This window comes from Marmota marmota, unplaced genomic scaffold (assembly GCF_001458135.2).
Source record: "Marmota marmota marmota unplaced genomic scaffold, marMar, whole genome shotgun sequence".
Lineage (NCBI taxonomy): Eukaryota > Metazoa > Chordata > Mammalia > Rodentia > Sciuridae > Marmota > Marmota marmota.
Genome location: NW_025999924.1, coordinates 3,014,331 through 3,035,155, shown reverse-complemented (window position 1 = coordinate 3,035,155; position 20,825 = coordinate 3,014,331). Strand labels below are relative to the sequence as shown.

At 38.0% G+C, this 20,825-nt stretch overlaps 1 protein-coding gene across 7 annotated transcripts in view; it reads right to left on the bottom strand.

The window, feature by feature from the left end:
* Positions 1-20,825, bottom strand: part of Pde4d (phosphodiesterase 4D) — a 1,424,195-nt gene that overhangs the window by 1,047,131 nt on the left and 356,239 nt on the right. For all 7 annotated transcript variants that reach the window (XM_048800091.1, XM_048800095.1, XM_048800089.1 and 4 more), the window contains one exon: positions 4,025-4,159. In XM_048800091.1, coding sequence (XP_048656048.1) covers positions 4,025-4,066 — 42 coding nt within the window. In that variant the 5' untranslated portion in view covers positions 4,067-4,159. The remainder of the gene's footprint in view (positions 1-4,024; positions 4,160-20,825) is intronic.

Below are 20,825 nucleotides of genomic sequence, written 5' to 3'. Positions count from 1 at the left end.
GCACCATTTGTTGAATAGACTATCTTTTCTCCAGTGAATGTTTTGGCACCTTTGTTAGTATGAGATAACTGATTATCTTCACATGCACCTCTGATAAAGCATTAATTTCTAGGATATATAAAGAACTCAAAAAAACTTAACACCAAAATAACCAAATAACCCAGTCAATAAATGGGCTAAGGATCTGAACAAACACTTCATAGAAAAAGAAATACAATCAACAAATATATGAAAAGGTGTTCAACATCTCTGGCAATTAGAGAAATGCAAATCAAAACTACACTAAGATTTCATCTTAGTCAGAATGGCAATCATCAAAAATGTAAGCAACAATAAATGTTGGCAAGGATGTGGGGGAAAAGTTACACTCATACATTGCTGGTGGGACTGCAAATAGGAACAACCACTATGGAAAGCAGTGTGGAGGTTCCTTGGAAATCTAGGAATGGAACCACCATTTGACCCAGCTATCCCTCTCCTCTGTCTACACCCAAAGGACTTAAAAACAGCATACTACAGGGACACAGCCACATCAATGTTTATAGCAGCACAATTCATGATAGATAAACTGTGGAACCAACCTAGATGCCCTTCAATGGATAAATGGATAAAAATAATGTAGCATATATATACAATGGAATATATTCAGCAATAAAAGAGAGTAAAATCATGGCATTTGCAGGTAAGTTGATGGAGTTTGAGAAGAAAATGTTAAGTGAAGTTAGCCAATCCCAAAAAAAACAAATGCCAAATATTTTCTCTGATGTAAGGATGCTGATTCATAGTGGGATAGGGAGAAGGAGCATGAGAGGAATAGATGAACTCTAGATAGGGCAGAGGGTTGGAGGAGAAGGGAGGGAGCATGGGGTTAGAAATGATGGTGGAATGTGATAGGCATTATCCAAAGTATGTGTATGAAGACCCAAATTGGTGTGAATATATTTTGTATACAACCAGAGATATTAAAAATTGTGCTTTATATGTGTAATAAGAATTGTAATGCAAAAAAATAACAAAAAATCAGGAAAATGTTTGCAATATACAATAGACATAAATATGTATTTATAAATACAAAATAAAACTTCACAAAGCAATTATAAACAAGATTGAAATCCCAGCTTGAAAATGAAAAGTTTGCCAAAAAAAAAAAAAAGCAGCATACTACAGTGATGTAGCCACTTCAATGTTTACAGCAGCTCAATTCACAATAGCTAAATTATGGAATCAACCTAGATGTCCTTCAAAAGATGAATGGATAAAGAAAATGTGGTGTATATATATGGAATATTATGGAATATTACTCAGCTTAAAGAGGAATGAAATTATGGCAGTTGCCAGTAAATGGATGGAGTTGGAGATCATTTTGCTAAGCAAAGTAAGCCAATCCCCCCCAAAAAACAAAGGCTGAATGTTTTCTCTATTATGTGGAAACTAATTCACATTAATAGGGGCAGGGCACTAGAGAAGAATAGAGTTACCTTAGATTAGATAGAGGGGAGTGAAGGGAGGGGAGGGGAGAGGACGTAGGGATAGGAAGGATAGTAGAATAGAACAGACATCATTACTTTATATATATACGTGACTGCATGACCAGTGTGATTCTGCAACACATATACTCAGAAAAAATGAAAATTATATCCTATCTACATATGATATATCAAAGTGCATAAATATATTCTACTCTCATGTATAACCAATTAAAACAAATAGAATTTAAAAAAAAAAAAAGATATAAGTGCTGGTGGGAGGAGGTTACATTAATAGACCAGTACAAAATAAACATTTGAAGGCCTAAAATGACAACTTCTAACCAGGAAAGAAATGGGCTCTTTTCTCTGTTAAAGACGAATCTCCTGCTTAGAGTCATTTAATTAAGTGGAGATACTTTCCTTATGCCAGTGGATTCTGAAAGAGCTGGGAAGGAGTGAAATTAGAGCTCTGCTGTTTACATTTGGCCAAATGTAGGCAGCTGAGATTCTCTTAGTCTAAGAAAGTTGAGCCTTTCCACAATGAGAGATTTCACCTTAAACGAATAATAGGAAATCTTCTAGCATCATTAAGTATTCACAGTTCCTTAAAGTTATGACTAAGTTAATCATTTGCTTTAAAACAGCATACTACAGGGCCACAGCCACAACCATGTTTATAGCAGCACAATTCACAATAGCTAAACTGTGGAACCAACCTAGATGTCTTTCAGTAGATGAATGGATAAAAAAAAAATGTGGCATATATGCACAATGGAATATTACTCAGTGATAAAAGAGAATAAAATCATGGCATTTGCAAGTAAATGGATGGAGTTGGAGAATATGATACTAAGTGAAGTTAGCCAATCCCAAAAAACCAAATGCTGAATGTTTTCTCTGATATAAGGAGGCTGATTCATAGTGGGGTTGAGAGGGGGGAGCTTGGGAGGATTAGATGAACTCTAGATAGGGCAGAGGGGTAGGAGGGGAAGGGAGGGAGAATGGGGATAAAAAAAGATGATGTAATGAGATGGACATCATTACCCTAAGTACATGTATGAATACACGAATGGTGTGAATATACTTTATATACAGCCAGAGATAAGAAAAATTGTGCTCTATATACGTAATATGAATTGTAACGTATTCTGCTGTCATATATAACAAATTACAATAAAAATGTTTCCTCCAAGCACCAGGGAAATGTTTAAATGATATATTAATTATCCAAAATATTCTGCTCTTTGCTTTTATACACTTTTCTCCTATCACATGTCTCTAAAATTAAAGAAGAAAGCATTATGTTAATGGTTTGCTTTCATATTTAATTTATAATAGGAACACTGAGAAGCAAAGGGATATGTTTGCAGTTTGGTATGCAGCTCACCTCCTGTTACAATGAGGAATTCCGTATGATGATAAAAGGAATTCTAGGCTCAAAGCTCTGGCCCTTTATTTTATACAAAACCCATACAACCAAACACCAACTAGTAAAACAAATGAATCTGAACATTCCTTCAGAGTTTGTTGAATTTATTTGGTTGGTTATTAAACACAGTACTCAGTAAAAAAGATGGGCATATATCTCAGTCTATCCTCATTTTTAAAGAAACCCTAATCGGCATACTGTACTTTCTTCTCTGCATACTCTTGCTTCACTCTTAAAAACTACATAGTAATTCTATAGAAAGAATGAAAGATGGCCTTGGGCCATCACAATAGAATCAGTGGATGTAACACAAAGAGACCCCATACTAGAGAAATGTGTTTGCATTTGTGGTTTTTCTGGTGCCTTCAAATGAATGCTCCTACGTCACAACCACATCTGTTTGGATGCCTTTCCCCCCCTGGGTAAATGAACAAAGGGCCATGTTCTTAGTGCTCTCCTGATGGAAATTAACAGTCTGCTTTCATCCTTGCCTCATGAAGCTTCCTTTGAGTTGCTCTATTTCTTGAAGCTTTTTTCATAAGCTGATAGAAAACCAAAAGCTATCATGAATTTGGTATCCGAAGAACACTAAATAATTAGAAAGAAGATCTAAACTTCTTCTGGGTCCTGAGAATGCTCACTTTAAAATGTTAAAAAGAAAGACCAAAAGGAGAGATCAGAAACCTACATCCAAGTAGAGGGAAAGAACTTTCAGAATATGATCAGTTTAAGTACTGTTGACATAATTTCAATTTGTGCTTTTAGATTTGCCCAGAAATTTTGATATTTAAATGTTAACTTCTTCATTTTCAATTTAACTATATATTTGCTGCTTGCATTTAAAAACTAGGGTATTCCATATTATACCTTCATTCATGTAGGCTAATATGAATGAATGGAAAGGTTTATAAACCCACAGAACAAGAATTCCCATCAAATGTCAGGCAGGCCACATTGACAAACAAGCCTTCATTTGTTAATAAGCTGCATACAATTAGTGTACTGAAAGATAACCAAAGGTTTCCCAGAAGCCCAATCATAAACATGCAGCATTAAAATCCAAAGAATACAGTACAAGTTATAAATACACACTTTAAGAAAATAAACGAAAATAAAAGGTACTTACACTCTTGCTCCGAGAAAGCAAATCACACGTATTTCTTTTCATGGTTGTGTTTTAAGTAATCCAAACGGGCACTAGTTGTTTCCAACGTCAGTGTTCTCACTGCCACAATTATCCACTCAAAAGCCAACTGGAATGCTGGAAAAAAAAAAAAAGCAAGGAAATGTTTAATCAAGTATATGATTAACACGTGCACTTCAAAATGCTATTTTGGCCTAGGAACATAACTCTTAAATAATTCATCAAAACAGGCTAAAATGGTGATGTGTTTAAAACAACAAAAGTACATACAAACAACATTTCCAAAACAGCTTTTTTAAAATGTAAGTTAGAGATTTCAAGCACCATCTGTTTTCCATTAAATATTCAAGTCTACTTTTTCAGTGGCTGAAAAAAATAGGTATGGTAATCACAACCTAATGTTACTATAAGAAATGAATATGTAGCTGAATTGTATTATGTGTTGATTCTTTTTTAAAAATATTACTTTTAGTTGTAGTTGGACACAATACTTTTATTTAATTTATTTTTATGTGGTGATCAGGATCGAACCCAGGGCCTTGCATGTGCTAGACAAACGCTCTACCCCTGAGCCACCACCCCAGCCCCTATGTGTTGATTCTTACTGGGACAATTTTGGACCCTTAACTTTCAACCAAGAGATCATCAACTGAGCCTTGTCCACCACTTGGGGAATCTTCCTACATCTGAAGGAAAGAGCCTGGGAGCTGGGTCATGGTTCTGATTTCCTGAGCAATAATCCACAAGACACTGATGCCATCCCAGTGGCTCTTCAGTAAACTTAGTGAGTTCTTTATTCCTTTAGTTCAAAGAGGTTGCAAGGAATGCTTGAGAAAATTGAAGGCACTTTACCTAGATAAGCAATAGCTGTTATTCAAAGAACATTTCAAAAGAGTTGTCATGAAAATGATATTGATGGCCTTATTTCCTGAACTTCACTTTCCACTAGAGACTAGGATGAAGATTCTGTGTTTGGTGGAAAGAGCAAATTTAATAGCTGTATGTGTTGTCTTCATGTCTACTATATCTGACCATGATTTGCATATACATAGGGTATGTTTGCATGTGGGCTAAAGAGCAATTGGGGAAAGAACTTACTCTACGGGAAAGGGTATGAGGCAAACAAGCATCATCAAAACACAAAAACTCTTACAATACAGATGTAAGCTGACATTGTAGGTGTAGGTCAATGCTAGCAGCAGCATATAGTTCCATTATTTGCATTGTCCTAAGGTTCTCAGGGGAAAAAAAAAGAAGAATGAAAGGACACCTGTGCCTGAGGTTTAGGGAACAGAGAAATACCAATCAAGCTCTAAATGATCTAGTTTTACTAAAATGATTGAAAAAAAAAAATGGGCAAGATTTCAGGGAACAGTGTCCGTGTGGGCCCCAGTATGAAGCCATCCATCAGGTTTAGGGAACCCAGGACCACCAGTGGAGAGGGACCTTCACCAGGCTCTTCAACATCCTGCACTGCCATTCTCTCAAGGCTGATAAAACATGCTTTGAACATATGTAAGTCACCCCTCAAGACTTCTGATAATAAAAGGCAGATAGCTTTAGGGGGCCAAACAAAAGATGGAGTTAAAAACAAAGAAATGGAGTATATTATTGCTAAGAGTTCCCTAGCTGCAACTTGGGAACCCAAAGAGTACTGAAGGAAAAAGCTTTCTTCTGAACTTAATGAAAATACTTGCCTAAAGATTAGAGAAAAAATGCACAGTCAAATGTAAGTTTGCTAGAAAAAAAAAAAAAAGGCTGTTTCTTTGAGTGTCTTTGGACTTTTATTTTAAGAGCGCAGAGCTTGGAGGGAGGAGCTAATCCACAAAGAGAAATTTCTCAACTCGTGCACCTCCAGGAGCATAGTCACCTTTACAGAGTAGTCATGATGCTGAGCACTTTATAGGTTCTAGGAAACTATGAAATTATGTGATTCATTTAGTTTAAGAAGTGGATCGAAATAACAGAAGCCATAAACTAAATACACTACACTGAGGAAGGAAAGAAAAAATTAAGTGCTGCAGGAAGCTTACACATTATCAGAGAATATATTTAATTTAATTATATATTCTATATTAATGAGTACCTTTATAGGCAACCATGAAATAGTTGCCCATAGTGAGCAAGTGATTCAAAGATTTTAAATTAACCAATTAGACAAAAAATGGATTAGACCTGATAAGTTTTGCTGAATCAATCAAATTTTTAAAAAGTTTACTTTGAGAGCTTTAAAGGCCATGGTTAAGAGGTGCTTTCCTATAGGAATTTAGAACCTATAGCAATTTGAATAGACAAATGCAGTTAATTGAAAACTGACTGCTGACAGAAGGGCCCTTCTCAGCCTGGTACCTAGGAAGCATGTCCTCCATAAAAGAGTGTGGACCTCAGAACCAAATAGGTACAGATTGGAATTTCAGCTCTTCCCGAGTGTTCTGCATTACCTTTGGGTAAATCACTTAACCTCTCTGAGAAAAAGGGTGGTAATAATAATATACATGTGAGTTTTTAGCTCAAATGAGAAAATGTATATGAAGTAGGCTAAGAGATGGCACCTAAGAGATGCTTATCTATGGCTATCATCATCATCATCATCATCATCATCATCTTTTTCTTCTCTTAGTACCAAATGTCAAGAAACAATGAAAAGAACCAATTTTATGTTTTCTCCTCAAAGTGCTAATCTCCATTATTTAAAACATTCCTAGGCAAACATATTTTCAACTAAAAAATAATGAATAATGTATCAGTTAGGGTCCCAGAGTAAAGAGGCAGCATATTAATACTAGGATCATTTAAGAGGGTTTAGTAAAGACTACTGAAGATGATATGGATAAGAAGTGCAGTCTCTGGAGCTAGCAGTGATGGAGTTTTTACTCCACTATTCCCAGGGTTGGGGTTGGGGTTGGGGGTGTACACAGAGGGGATGGGTTGTCAATACCTAGGAATAAAGAGTCACCTCAGCCAGAACAGGTTGCCTCCAAGAGGGAAGTTACTCTCTGGGACATAGTTAGCCCCAGGTAATCCTGAAAGGAAAGAGATGAGGAAAGGCACAGGATCTCATTTTCCTCCCTGCCTCTGATCTCCTGCCAGGACCCTCCAATAGCCAAATTCCACTGGGCCAGAGGGCAAAGGAAGCTGCTGATGGGTTTCTCGCTGGTCAGCCTTCTAGGGCAGGAAGTCTCCTAGGCTAGGGCAGGGAGGGTACAGGAGTTTCAGGGGAAATGGAAGATGTGCCACACAAATTTGATCTGTAGTCTAGCAAGAGGATGGTATTTTTCTGTGACCTCCTTCACCCTAAGCAAATTACCCATGATTTATCTTCAACACTCTCAACAACCCTGCAAGGTAGATAACGCTAATATATTATCCCCACTGTGCAGAAGAGGAAATCAGCTCCAGAAAGTGAGCTAAATTGCCCAGTAAGTAGCAGCACCAGGATTCAAACCTGATCTGCCTCCACAGTCCATGTTTGTGTTTATGTTGCCAGGCTGCTTTGCTGCCAACATCATGAACCAATGCATTTTAATTATCAACAAGGGGCAACTTCTGCTAATATCAAAGCTGTGCCTATACCAAAGAATGTTTGATAAAAAAAAGGTTGACTCTCAGGAAGGTAGTTATCTGAGTTCCTACATATTCCTTCCCCTCAGCAAGATAATGCAGTGAGACAGCAGAAAATGCTTCTCCCTCCAGGTGCACTAAAAAGAAAACCAGGCAAGCGAACATGGGCACATGTGATTTCATTATGATAGAAGTTTCCACATAAAAGTTAATTAGGGAGAAAGAAGAGTCTGCTCCTGAAGGGAAAATACTTCAGAAATAAAAATGGAGGGAAGAGGCAGTCAAGATGGACGATGCTGGAACATTCTGAGAAGGAATCTGAGCCATAGCACTTGTATAAATTGTTCAGCTTCGATGCGAGGATAAGGGAGTTCAGACAGCTTCTTTCCTAGAGATTAAGGATTTATACATCCGAAAAAGCCCTGAACTGGTCGTCAGAAGAAATGAGTTCTGCTTTCATCACTATTTCATATACACAAGCTGTATGATATTAGGAAAATCCCTTCTCTTTTCGCCTTTACCAGTTGCTTGCTTTTCTGAAAAGTGGAGATAACAATATCTGTACAACCCACCTCACAAGTTGTTACTGGAATTAATTAGATAATATCTTAAAAGTTTTCTGGAAACCGTAAGTTTCCCTGCAAATAAAAATTTAATCATTTAAACAGAGAATGTGCCAATGCCTAATGATATTCAAGAATAAGAATCAAAAAGGATTCAAATCATCCTCAAATATTAGAAAAGCTATTGGTTATGTTTTGTATATTTCAGAAGAATTTCCTATGCTTCCCTTCTTTCCAAATTTTATTGTTTTCTTCTATTAACTAATTCAATTATATAGTGGCTGCTGGATCATAAAGCCACTCTAATGAATTAATTTGAAAAAAATTATTAAGCACCCACATGCCAGGTACTAAATTAAACTAAAATACTAACATCGAATTTTCTAGATTCAGGGGAGAAAAAGTGTTTGGGGTGTAGTTGCCTAATGATCAAGGGGTAATTTATTAGCTCTGTCTCCAACTTAGTGTCTTCTTCACTTCATCAAAAGATATAGTTTTCCAATGCTGCATAAAATAGACATCAAAGTGAAAACAAATTGACAACCTCTTCCTTTTGTTAGATATTATATTTGTTGGAGTTTTTGTTTGCTTGTTTTTGTTATGCATTATCTATATCTTCAGCCTCCTTAATTAGATTCTAATCTCAATAAAAAATAACTAGCTATCCAGGCATTATGGCTCATACCTATAATACCAGCAACTCATAAGGCTGAAGCAGGAGGATTGCAAGTTCAGAGCCAGCATCAGACACTTAGCAAGGCCCTCCACAACTTAGCAAGACCCTGTCTCAAAATAAAAAATAAAAAGGGATGGGGATGTAGATCAGTGGTAAAGTACCCTTCCAATAAATTCTCAGTACCAACCAAAAATGAAATAAAATAAACAAAAAAGAAACTAGCTATGGTACATTAATAAAGGAAATATCATCACTGTAAAAGACATCACCAAAGAGATACAGTAAAATCAGGGTCAAGTTACCAAGGTTTACACAATGAAGTGCAGGCAAGAAATTAGTAGGAGGCTATGCAACAGCTAATATTTGAAAAGAAGCCAGCCCAGTGCTGTGGCACATGCCTGTAATCCCAGCAGCTCAGGAAGCTGAGGCAGGAGGATTTTGAGTTCAAAACCACAAATACTAGAAAAGCTATTGGTCAGCCAAAAGTGAGATACTAAGCAATTCAGTGAGACCCTGTCTCTAAATTTAAAAAAAAAAAAAAAAATACAAAATAAGGCTGAGGATGTGCCTCAGTGGTCAAAGTCCATGAGTTCAATCCCTGGTAACACCCCCTCCCCACCCCCTGCCCAAAATAAAAGGAAGAAAAGAAGCATAGGAGGGGAAACACAGAGTTTTCACAAGAAAGCTTAAATTATTACCTTTATCTCATCAATGCCTACTAAAATGACCTCCCCACACAGAAAGACGTTAGATAACTTGGGCATTTGCTTCCACTGGTGCCCTGTTACATGTGTGGCAGAGACAAAGGAAGAAAGTACCAGATATTGACTCACACCCTTCAAACTAGAGAATTAAGAGAAAGGACACCTTAGTCCAGATCTGAAGAAGAAAACAGAGGTTTCTTGCTATTTACATGCTCTCTTTTCTCCAGGGTGCCCTGTACAGGTGATCCCTTAGCTGAGTTCCTGTTAGAGGTTACAGAGGCTGAGACCTCCGGAGAGTTCAGTATACAATATAATCCAGCTATAGGGAACATAAGAAATCTACCTAAAGTCATAGAGCTTACTTGGACAACACAGGAAGTAGACTGAGGCCCCTATACTCCACACCAGTACCTCTCCAACTGATGATATCATACTTTGTTTTGATTTTCCTAAAACCAGCTCTTTAGATCAACCCAGATCACTGTGCAGTCTGCTCAGCAGAGTTTGACAAATTGGCTCTTGCTGAAGTCAGAGCAGTCTACCTGCAGCACAAGGGTGAGCCTGAATATCCTCCTTGGGGGTTATGCTCTCTAGGCACCCTTCTCTGCAGGGCACTTGCAGAGACTGGAGTGAGGCCTGTCAAGGGGAGGAGTCCAGTGATCCATGATTCACAGGTTTAATCTGGCCATATCTCACAGGCCATTGCCCAGCACCATCCCCAGCCTACTTAGACTTGTCTAATCTCTCCAACCCCTATGACATGTTTATTCCTACTTGGTGATCCTAAATTCATGCTCTTAAATTTTTCATTTCATCTTTTTAAATTCTTTCCATTCTTCAGAGCCCAACAAAAGCCCTTTCTTCTAATGACAATTTCCCCTGGTGCTCCAAGTCACACAGGTTTCTAGTTCTCCTGAATTCCAACAACCAAGAAATCTCTCCCCTTAAAAGAAAATCATCCTTATAACCCTAGTAGTTCCACAAAATCATTTAGTCTTGCTCATTTTTTTTCACTGTTTTGTGGTTTTGATCTCTGCTTCCTCAACTGAGAGTTGAACACGGTACATTGTAAGGCCTCTTCAATAAGCAAGTTGTATGATTACAAAATACAAGTTCCTTAAGGTTGAAAAGAGTTATCACTCTTTTGCCCTTTCCATAGTGTATAATACAGTAACCACATAGTATGCTAAAAAATTAAAGGCACAAATCCATAAGATACATATGAGCTTTGTAATTAAAAAGTACAGATTTCGCAAAATCAGAAATAAAATTGTAGCAAAATGTGGAAAATATTAAATTTCACTGTTTATGAAAGAAGTGAAAATTAAAATCTTGTTTCTATCATTCCTACATGTTAGTAAAATTTTTAAAAATAAAATACTGAATAATGGTATGAATATGATTAAATAAGTGTTTCATATATTGCCAATAAGCTTTCAAAATGATATAAATCCTTTGAAAGGAATTTGCTAATAAAGACCAAAAACTTTAATGCTATTTTATACTTTTATATAATAATTCAGGAAATAAATTGAAATATAAAAAGTACTTGGTATACAAAGGCATTCTTGGCAGTAATACTTATAATAATGAAAATTTTGGAAAAAAATTAGGCATCCAATTATAAGGGAATTTCTAAGTAAAATGTGAAAAAAAACCTGTTGTATGATGCAGATAAAATATATATTTTACACAATATTTTAATTATATGGGAAAATTTCTGTATTAAATGTTAAAGAAAAAAAGCATGATTAAAGTCATATATGAAGTATGCTCCTATAAGAAGTTACACACAGAGAAAAGACTGAAAAGTTTTATAGTAAAATATTAATACTTTAATTAGGTAGTATTATGGTTGATTCTGTTCTTGCTTCTGTATTTCTTTGCTTTCTCAAATTATCAACACTTGGGAAAAAGAAAGTATAGGAGTGAATATAAATCACTAATCATCTCTTCCTGCTTTAGAGTATAACTAAAAGCTCTTGCTTGATTTATATGATAGTTCTGGGGGTTTGTCAGATTGTTGATTCAGATACTTGATTGAAGAGAAAACAACTCACTAACCATCTCTTCCTACTTCAGAGCATAACTAAAAGTACTAGCTTTTGCTCATGTAATTATTCTGGAGGTTGTGAGATGTTTCATTTATTCATTTGCTTTCAGGTGTACAAGTTTGGTATTTCACATATGTAGTTAAACCTTTAGGAATCCACAGTCTTGGAAAAGACTTAACTGGAAAGAAATACTCTCTCCCCAACCCTGCTTTCCCCATTCTCCACTGAGTGTCAACCAAAGGGCAACTTTCCTTTTTCTTTTGGATCTAATAATGGTGACTACAAAAAGAAGATCTCCAGGTTCTACTTCACCAAGAAAATTGAAGTTTGGGGGGTCCTTCCCAGTGCTAGTTTCTGGGGGTGTAAACAGCATGGAACACAGAGGCAAATGCAAATACAGAACTGGATCAGCAAGCGAGAGATCTGGGTTTTAAAGGACCACAGGGCTTGCTCTACAAAATATTTTCTTACCATTGGAGAAAATGCAATGTCGAAGGAAAAGTCAGAAACATTCAGAAAACAATATATTAATTAACAATAGAGCTCTTCCCCAAGGTTTGACATTCACAAGCATTTGATATCAACAAGCTTTGTACCCTTGAACTGTTTGAGCCTCTTAAAATCTCCCTGAATATTCCATCCAAAATATTCTATCCCTGATGTGGGGGCACACACCTGCAGTTCCAGTGTCTTGGTAGTCTGAGAGAAGAGGATTGCATGTTTGAGACCCACCTCAGCAATTTAGCAAGGCCTTAAGCCACTTGGCAAGACCCTGTCTGAAAATAAAAGATGAAAAAGGGCTGGGGATGTGGCACAGAAGTTAAGCACCTGATAGGAAAAACAAAAGAACAAACAAAATAGCACTTCAGCTTCCTGCCTTACACCAGCTGAACTTCCCCTCTCTCTTCTCCTCCCATCAAGGATGAGGAGTTTCTCTTCTTCCACCTACTCCCACCTTCCCTCCCATAATCTGCTCTGATCCCAGCTGCTAATAAAGACCAAAAACTTTAATGCTATTTTATACTTTTATATAATAACTCAGGAAATAAATTGAAATATAAAATATAAGTATTTTCTTGAGAGTCTCTCCCCTTAAAAGAAAATCATCCTTATAACCCTATGTTCTGTCTACTACAGGTATCATTTTCTCATTCTCTTCACAATCAAGTTATTTGAAAAAAAAAAATCTATTCACTTTCTCCTCTTCCTTATTCCTATCCTCTATCCTTCAGTTCAGTGCAACCTAGTTTTAATTCTCCTTCTACACTTAAATTTAACCCAGGGTGCTTTACCACTCAGCTATATCCCCAGGTTTTTTTTTTTTTAATTGTTTTTATTTTGAGACAGGATCTTGCTAAGTTGCCGAAGCCTCACTAAGTTGGTGAGGCTGACCTCAAACTTGCAATTCTCCTATCTCCGTTTCCCTAGTCGCTGGGATTACAGGCATGCCTCCATTATGCCTGGCTACATTTAAAGATACTAAACCTCTATATATTCAAATCTAGCAAAAACTTCACAAAATCTCTGACTAGGTTTCTCTATTGTAACATTGTTGTTTCTTGCAGAAACTCTCTTCCCTCTGTCTTCTATGTTCTCACTCTCTGTTGGTTCTCCACCTGATAGTTTGTTTTCTTTCTACTTCATAAAATAATCTTCTTATATTTACCCCTAAAGTATAGGTGATGCCATTATTCTTACTCTTTATCAATGTTTCCTAAATATGATTGCAAATTAAAATTAGCCAAGGAAAGCTACAAAGTACAGATCACTCTACACAATGAATCAGAACTTCCAAGAGAGGTAGCCAGGAATCTGCTTTTGACCAATTCCCCAGATAATAATCAGGAAGATTGCAGAGCACCAGGCTTTTAAATGGTACTCATGAACCTCTATTCTACACTATATTCATGGACAATCCATTAATTTTCCTTTTTATTGTTGCCATGTGCATGCTTGTAACTCCCACATAAATATCTTAGACCCTGACTTTTGCTGAGCTTTAGATTCATATACCTGCCAGGCATCTCCACTTGAAATATCCAAACATACCATCTCCATAGATGAACTCAACGTTTTTCTTCACCCCCAAATATATTCCTTCTATTATTCTCTATTTCCCACCTTCTCTCTCTCTCTCTCCCTCTCCCCCCCACACGCCACCATACCAACAACTACCCAGTCACTCCAGCCCAAATCCTTAGTCCTCTCACTTTCTTATCATAGGTACTCAATCCATGATCTAGTCTTGCTGGAATACCATGCACTTTTTCTTAGCTTTCTTCTGTCTTTAAAGTCTACCCCCACTGCTTTCTTCCAGACTTGTGTCTACACTATTTCAGGGACATGCTTGTAGGTCTTCTTGTCACCAACACTGTCTCACTTTAAGTCCATCCTTAAACTAATAGCTGCTGACCACCTACATCCTGAAGTTCAAATCCCTCTCCTTCACACAGTGAATAGATGTCACTAAGTCTTCTGCTTGCAGTGCCATCCCTTGTGCCTTCACACACCAGGTTTTACTCGCTTGTCATGGTGAACACCTGGAGCTTTCTGCACACTCCCTATTGTGTCCCACTCCATGCCCTTGTTCTTAATTATCTTCCCTATTCCTCATCCCCATATCCACATCCTTCCTTATTTACTTGGTTTCTCTTGCCTCAAGACTCAACCCATATTTTGTCTCTTCCTGGAAGAGTTTCCTGGTTCTCTCAACATCCCAGCCCCACCCCTCGGGGCCCAAAGTCAAGCCCCTTTCCTCTCCTTCTCTCAGTTGAATACTCCAACAGCATATTTGCCAAATGATGTTGAAATGGTCCTTTTACCTGTACAGCATTGCCATCTCACCCTGTACTCTAAGTCCTTTGAGGGCATAAAACATTCCATGCTCAGACACGCAGTCACCACATAAAATATGTTCAATAAATGTTTACTGAACTCTGCTGAATTGAACCACTTCCCTTGACTAGAATTATGAGAAGGAAGCACATTTTGTTTCTAGACTTTAAAAAATGAATCTCTTCCTTTGTAGTTTATGCCCATACAAAGCCATCATTCTAATCCCTTCCCTTCTCCCAAAATGATAACAGTGATTCTTCTTACTAATTCATTCACTAGACATTTACTAGGCACTTGTGGTATGCAATGAACTGTGCTAGTGTCCAGGGATGCAAAGATAAATATAATATCTCTCTCCACAAGGAACTTGGAGTCTGGTGAGGAAGAGAGACAAATAGTACAATGCACTAAGTGCTCCGACAGCTTGGAATAGCTGGTGTGGGACCCCCAGGCAGCAGTAAGTGATTCATATACCTAATGGCTTCAAAGGCTGTTCTGAGTTATTCTGCTCTTGTGAACACTTGGCTTTAAGTTACTCAAATGCCATTTCATATACTGATGTTTTCCCACATGTAGAAGGAAAGAAACATGAAAGTAGAGATTCAAAGTTACTTTTATCTCTGTTGCACGCCTGGTCAGACCTCTGTCCCTGAAGAGGAAGTGGCTATAGAACTCCATACCCCAGAAGTGTGCTGCAAATGTCCATTGAATGAATAATGTGCCATGCTTACATAAGAGAACATATGCTACTGTTGATTTCAGTACAAATTTATTATAAAATAATCAACATTTTGGAAAATCAAAGTACATCATTTGGCTCCCAAGGAAGTCCAATTCTTCACTTCCAAGGGTGTGGAAATGCCAAAGTATTCACTCTTTCAATACTCACCTTGACCAGTATTTCAAAATGATCCGGCTGAGTCATTTAGCAGCAAGTCAATAACATTTCCTTCCAGGATTCTATGCTGTATGGCCTTTCCCCCCATCTGAAATAATTGCAGCCTTCTAAAATACAACGCTTACCCTAAATACAAGGCCAGGGACCCTTCTAGTTCATCTCTCTCAAATGTAGGGTCTGTTGCTTGATAATACTTTGCTTTGGCTTTAGCTTCCTGCTGCAGGGAAGAAAGTTACAACAAAAGCTTCCTTTCAACAGCTTTCCTAGCCACACTCCCTCCCACTGCCTCATTATGGTGGCCTTCCAGGCCTGTGTAGTGGGAGGGGACCAGAGCAGTTCTGTCCTATGAATCATAGGACAGCATGGTGCACAGTCTGCTGACCTCAGGCCCAATATGGTAGGAGCCTCTGGGATGTGTCATCACCAGCTAAGTTAGAACAGATCCATTGAGAGTCTCAGGATAAAAATCCTTGAGTCTCCCAGAGGGAAAACAAAATGACATCAAGATGATCTCTGCAGAATGTCTGGTTCATGCTGCTGCCACATACAAAGAAGGGTGGAGTTCATCCAAGCACTGAGGCCTTTCTCTTTTACAATAATTTTCTGTCTCGGACCAGATTACAGTCAAATCTGCTCATCGAACACTTTCAGATTTGAGAAGCTTTAGGGTGGTATTGAGAAGAAGGCACACTGTGGAATGTGTGCACAGACTGCAGCCGACAAGTCATTAATTACAAACCATAATCAGGACTTTCCTTTTTGAAATCAGCTTGGTTCTCAAACATGAACTGTTCTGCCTCTCTAGCTGGAGCAAGAAAAACAAATGACAGATGGACAGTTTCAGATAGACGGATGGATGGATGAATAGAGCAGAGAGACAGAGATCCACATCATAGATCCTGAATTCAATTATATGTAGCTTTCTCAGTTCAAACTATAGAAACAAAATTATCATCTCTAAATAATGGCCAGCCAGACCTTTCCAAAAGTTCATTTTTAACCAACATGCTCTGTAGTTGCTTCCATTTATCAATCAGCAATGACTCCTAATTTTCGTTTTCCTGCAAAATCTACTACTATTGGTGTATATCATCTGGGATGGGATGAGAATGTGAAGAAAATAACTGAGTTAAAGATAAAGAGACAAGGGGAGTTGACAGAGCATCATGTAGATCTTACTTAAGATAGGTGCATAAAAGCTGATCTAACGGAGGCTGCAGAAGAACAACTTTCACCCTAGCACCAAGTAACTCTGAACCCTCAAGCAATTGTTTCTCCCTGATAACAATTGCTATTGAAGGAGTCTTTGCCTGCAGACTACACAAAAAGAAGAAAAGCAAGACAGAAAATGAAGAAATTCAATGCTAATTAAAAGAAATATCAACAAGAAAAATAACACAACCAAGAAACCAAAGACTAGGAGTAGAAATCCAAACATATCAATTCTCTGCCTCTTGGGCAGCAACAACCCATTAGCATCCTTGCAAGGGAATGAGCCTACTGTGGTAGAGTCATTAAGACCCAGACAGACTGAAAAAGTGCACGCAGGCTTGCTTATAGTTGTAGGAAAGTTCTATTCAGTGGGTTGCTTTGTTTTTTAATGTTGAAAATAAAATAACAACAGAAAATAAGTTGGACTAAGAAATGGATTTTTTTGTCTTTCTTTTAATGACTTTAACTATTTTAACAAAGTTTTATGGGAATTAACGGTAGCAAACAACAAAGTCAAGATTTAGTAAGGCAGAAATTATAATATAAATTTATGCTCATTGTCAAGATACTCTTTTTCTTTCCTTTTCAAGGCATAGGTGGTCGACACAATCCAGTCAAGCCCTTCAGTAGGGCACTCTTTTCAAACATCTTTCATTCTTAAGAAGAATGCTTTTTGTTCTTATGAAGCTCACTCTATTCTGAAGAAGGGATGCAAGATATTCCCTAAAAATGGGCAACTTACATGTGAAATGTTGACTTGGGAAGTAAGAAGAGAAGAATGAAGTTGATTAGTGGAATATTATGAGTTTTGGAATCGGTCATAATTGAATTCATATTCTGTTTGGGCCATTTCCCAATGTTGTGGTCTTGAAGAATTATCCCTTTCAAATGTCAATTTCATGGTCCACATAAATGTGGCATTTAAACCTACACCACAGAACTCCTGCATAGACTAAAGGATGAACTTATGCGTCGCCACATAACATCACTGTACTCAGCTCAAAGAAAGGGATCCTTAAATATCATCTTCATGTTACTCTGTCCTCTGAAGCATCTTTTTATACCAAGGAGCTCTATGAGCTCTAGGAATCAAGGCAAAATATGGTTTTAATTAATCCTTTAAATTGGAGGATGGGGACCCAAAATTTACTTTAGGGTATATTATATACTGATGACAGAGTTAAGAGCCATGAAATATGTTCACCTTCCTCAACCTAGAATAAGTAAGTATCAGATGTTTGGGGAGACTTGGATTTTACTAGTGCTATAAAAACACTTAGTTACAATGTGCTCTACCCAGGATTATTCTGCTATTCCACAGATACAAAATGAGAGGTGCCACCCAAATTCTCAGTACACTCAAATGTGTGCAAGATTAATCTTCAGTGTCTGTGTCCAGGCCTAGACTTCTCCACAGCCATCAGTAAGGTCACATAAATGTTTCAAACCTCATATCTGAAGGCCCGAAACCCTTCTCACTCTGATATTTCTTTCTTCATGCTTTGTTGAATAGCCTCAAAATGAATCCTATCCCTTTTTCAACAAAAAGTAAATTATAACACCCACTCTTGCTAGCCCCAAGCAGCTACCAAATTTCTCAGCACATTTAACAGCCTCGGTATAGCTGAAAGACAAGTGGAAAACTGACACACAGAAGATAACTCACTGGGGTTCAGCATGAGCCATATGATAACCCTTGCTGAATCATGGATACTCATGTGGTACCCATCTGGCACCTAAAATTAGACTTTGCGCCCTCTTCATTCATAATGGTGATGAGGGATGAATGTAGAATTCCACAATGACAAAATCCTATAAGGATTATTTTGCTAATCAATGAATTTCTTAGTGAAAATGGAAAATGGAAGTTATTCTTTCCTAAATATCTGGTTACCATGTATCACCCAATGGCTTATTAGCTCAGTTTTTCAAAGGATCCATGATACTTGAAAAGCCAGAATTTTAGTTTTATAACTCACTGAAGAAGTAATATGATTCACTGAAGAAGTAACATAAGTTAAAACATATAAGATGAAAAATAAAACCAAATTTATTGTCTGAAATCTAAGCATCAGAAGGAAAGAAACTTATGGCTAAAGGGTCTTTCCATTTCCAACTTACCTAAAATCCCACCACCATGAAGATGTTATCATATACCATGTCAAAGGAGTGCTATTGATGTCCTATAATTAAAAATTACTAGGGAGATAGAGAGAATACATAGCCTCAGCAGGAGCTAGACACAGCCCCAGCAGGAGCTAGACACCAAAGATGATTGAAATACCTAAAAGTAATTACTATTCTTTGCTTATGCCAAAAGAATAAAACAAAGGAATATTAAAACAGCTTCATGTCCCTTAAAAGTAGAGTAGGTAAAAGAGAAAGAGACCAAACCATTCCAAAAGCATTCAATGGAAAAATGGCACACAAATGGTACTCCCAATGCTAGAAGAACAATGATTTTAGTATAATAATTAAAGGCATTTACTCAACATTTAATGTGTGTGAGGAATTGTTCTAGTCACTTAAAATGTATTTATTAATTCAATACCCACAAAATTCTATAAAATATAAAACAGCCACATTTGTGTGTGTTGAGAGCCACAGCCAAAGGGGCCCCAGCAAACTTCCAGCTGCCAGCAAACTTCCAGCTGCCGGCTGATGATTGGCTCACAGCGGCCCCAGCAACATCTAGCTGATTGGCTCCTCGGCCCCAGCAACATCTAGCTGATTGGCTCCTCTGCGGTGATGCTCATTGGACTGTTTCCCTGCCCTTTCAGACCACGGAGCTGCTCACTGGGGGACTTTTTTTGGCTCCGCCCACGTGACCCAGCCAATCGGCCTCAAGAGCAGGAGGATTGTGGGAGGTGGAGAGAGGCTTGTGTGGGAGAGAGAGGCTTGTGGAAAGCCGGTGGTGGCAGTTGAGGCTCTGAGGATTTTTCCTGAGAGGCTGTTTTGTTTGGCGTGTGTGGTTCTAAAAATAAAGTTAGTTTCTTTTGACAAGTGGCTCCTGATTGTGCCCAGCCAGACTGCGGCATTTGGTGGCTCGCACGGGGAGCGACTGAGGGTAAGTGAACTGCTCGCCCCTGAGGGCAGGGCAAGAGGATGGGTAGCCATTTTAAGATTCTTCTTTTGTTATTTTGTTTCACTTTTGTTTTAAGTTGCCTGTCCCTGGAGATGTGTAAGATGGAAGAAAAACCGCTCACATCTGAGGAACAGATAGGGAGAAAGGACGGATGGACATTTCAGGAGACTATTATAATGATTTTGTGTTGTTCCAATTTTGTTTCACTCAGTTTCAGTTTTGTTAGGCGTTATCTTGTTGGGTTGTATTATAGTAGAAATACGGGATCAGAAATTAGTAAAAAACAAACTGAAAGAGTGTTAAGTAAATTGTTAGAGGAAGGAGGCATCTCAGTAGAATCAAGAACAATCAGGGCATACGTTGATACAATACAAAAATGTAGCCCATGGCTTTTTAAGGAGGAGTTGTTAAATATATCACAATGGAACCATCATGGTGAAGATTTAAAAAGAATAGAAAAGAAAAGCCCAGGGACTCTGCCAGTTGGCACATTGCCATTGTGGACGTTCATATCTTGTTTGCTTAGTCCAAAGCCTTCAGTTCAGACAATGGTAGAGGAAGAAGAAGACATAATGATTCAAGTAAAAGAGAAGGTCTCTCAAGTTAGTCAGACAGAGGAAAAGATTCAAGTAAAAGAGAAGGCCTCTCAAGCTAGTCAGACAGAGAAAGAAAGTGTAAAACAGAAAAAGCCATCAGGGGGAAAGTTACAACAGGAGACTGCTACTAACACCTTTCTATCACCAGAGGACGTAAGTGTCCAACTAACAAGGCCACCTCCATATGCTGGGAGGTCCCCAACCCCCGCAGTTGATAGTTGGGATCCTGAGACAAGATCTCAAATATTAACATGCCCTGTATTTGAGGCAGGAGGGCAGCGATTTTACCAAGTTTTAAATTTCAAAACAGTGAAGCAGCTAAAAGAGGCTGTAACAACCTATGGTCCTCAAGCACCCTTCACTGTAAGCATGGTCGAATCCATTAACAACTTGAACATGACGCCAGCAGATTGGGCTAATATGTGTAAAGCTGTGCTAAATGGAGGACAATACCTGTTATGGAAGGTTGCCAATGAGGAATTTTGCAAGGAGACGGCTAGGCGAAATGCAGCAGCTGGTTATCCTCAGAGAAATCTAGATATGTTGTTAGGAAAGGGACCTTATGAGGATCAGCAGCAACAAATTGCATATGATCCTGG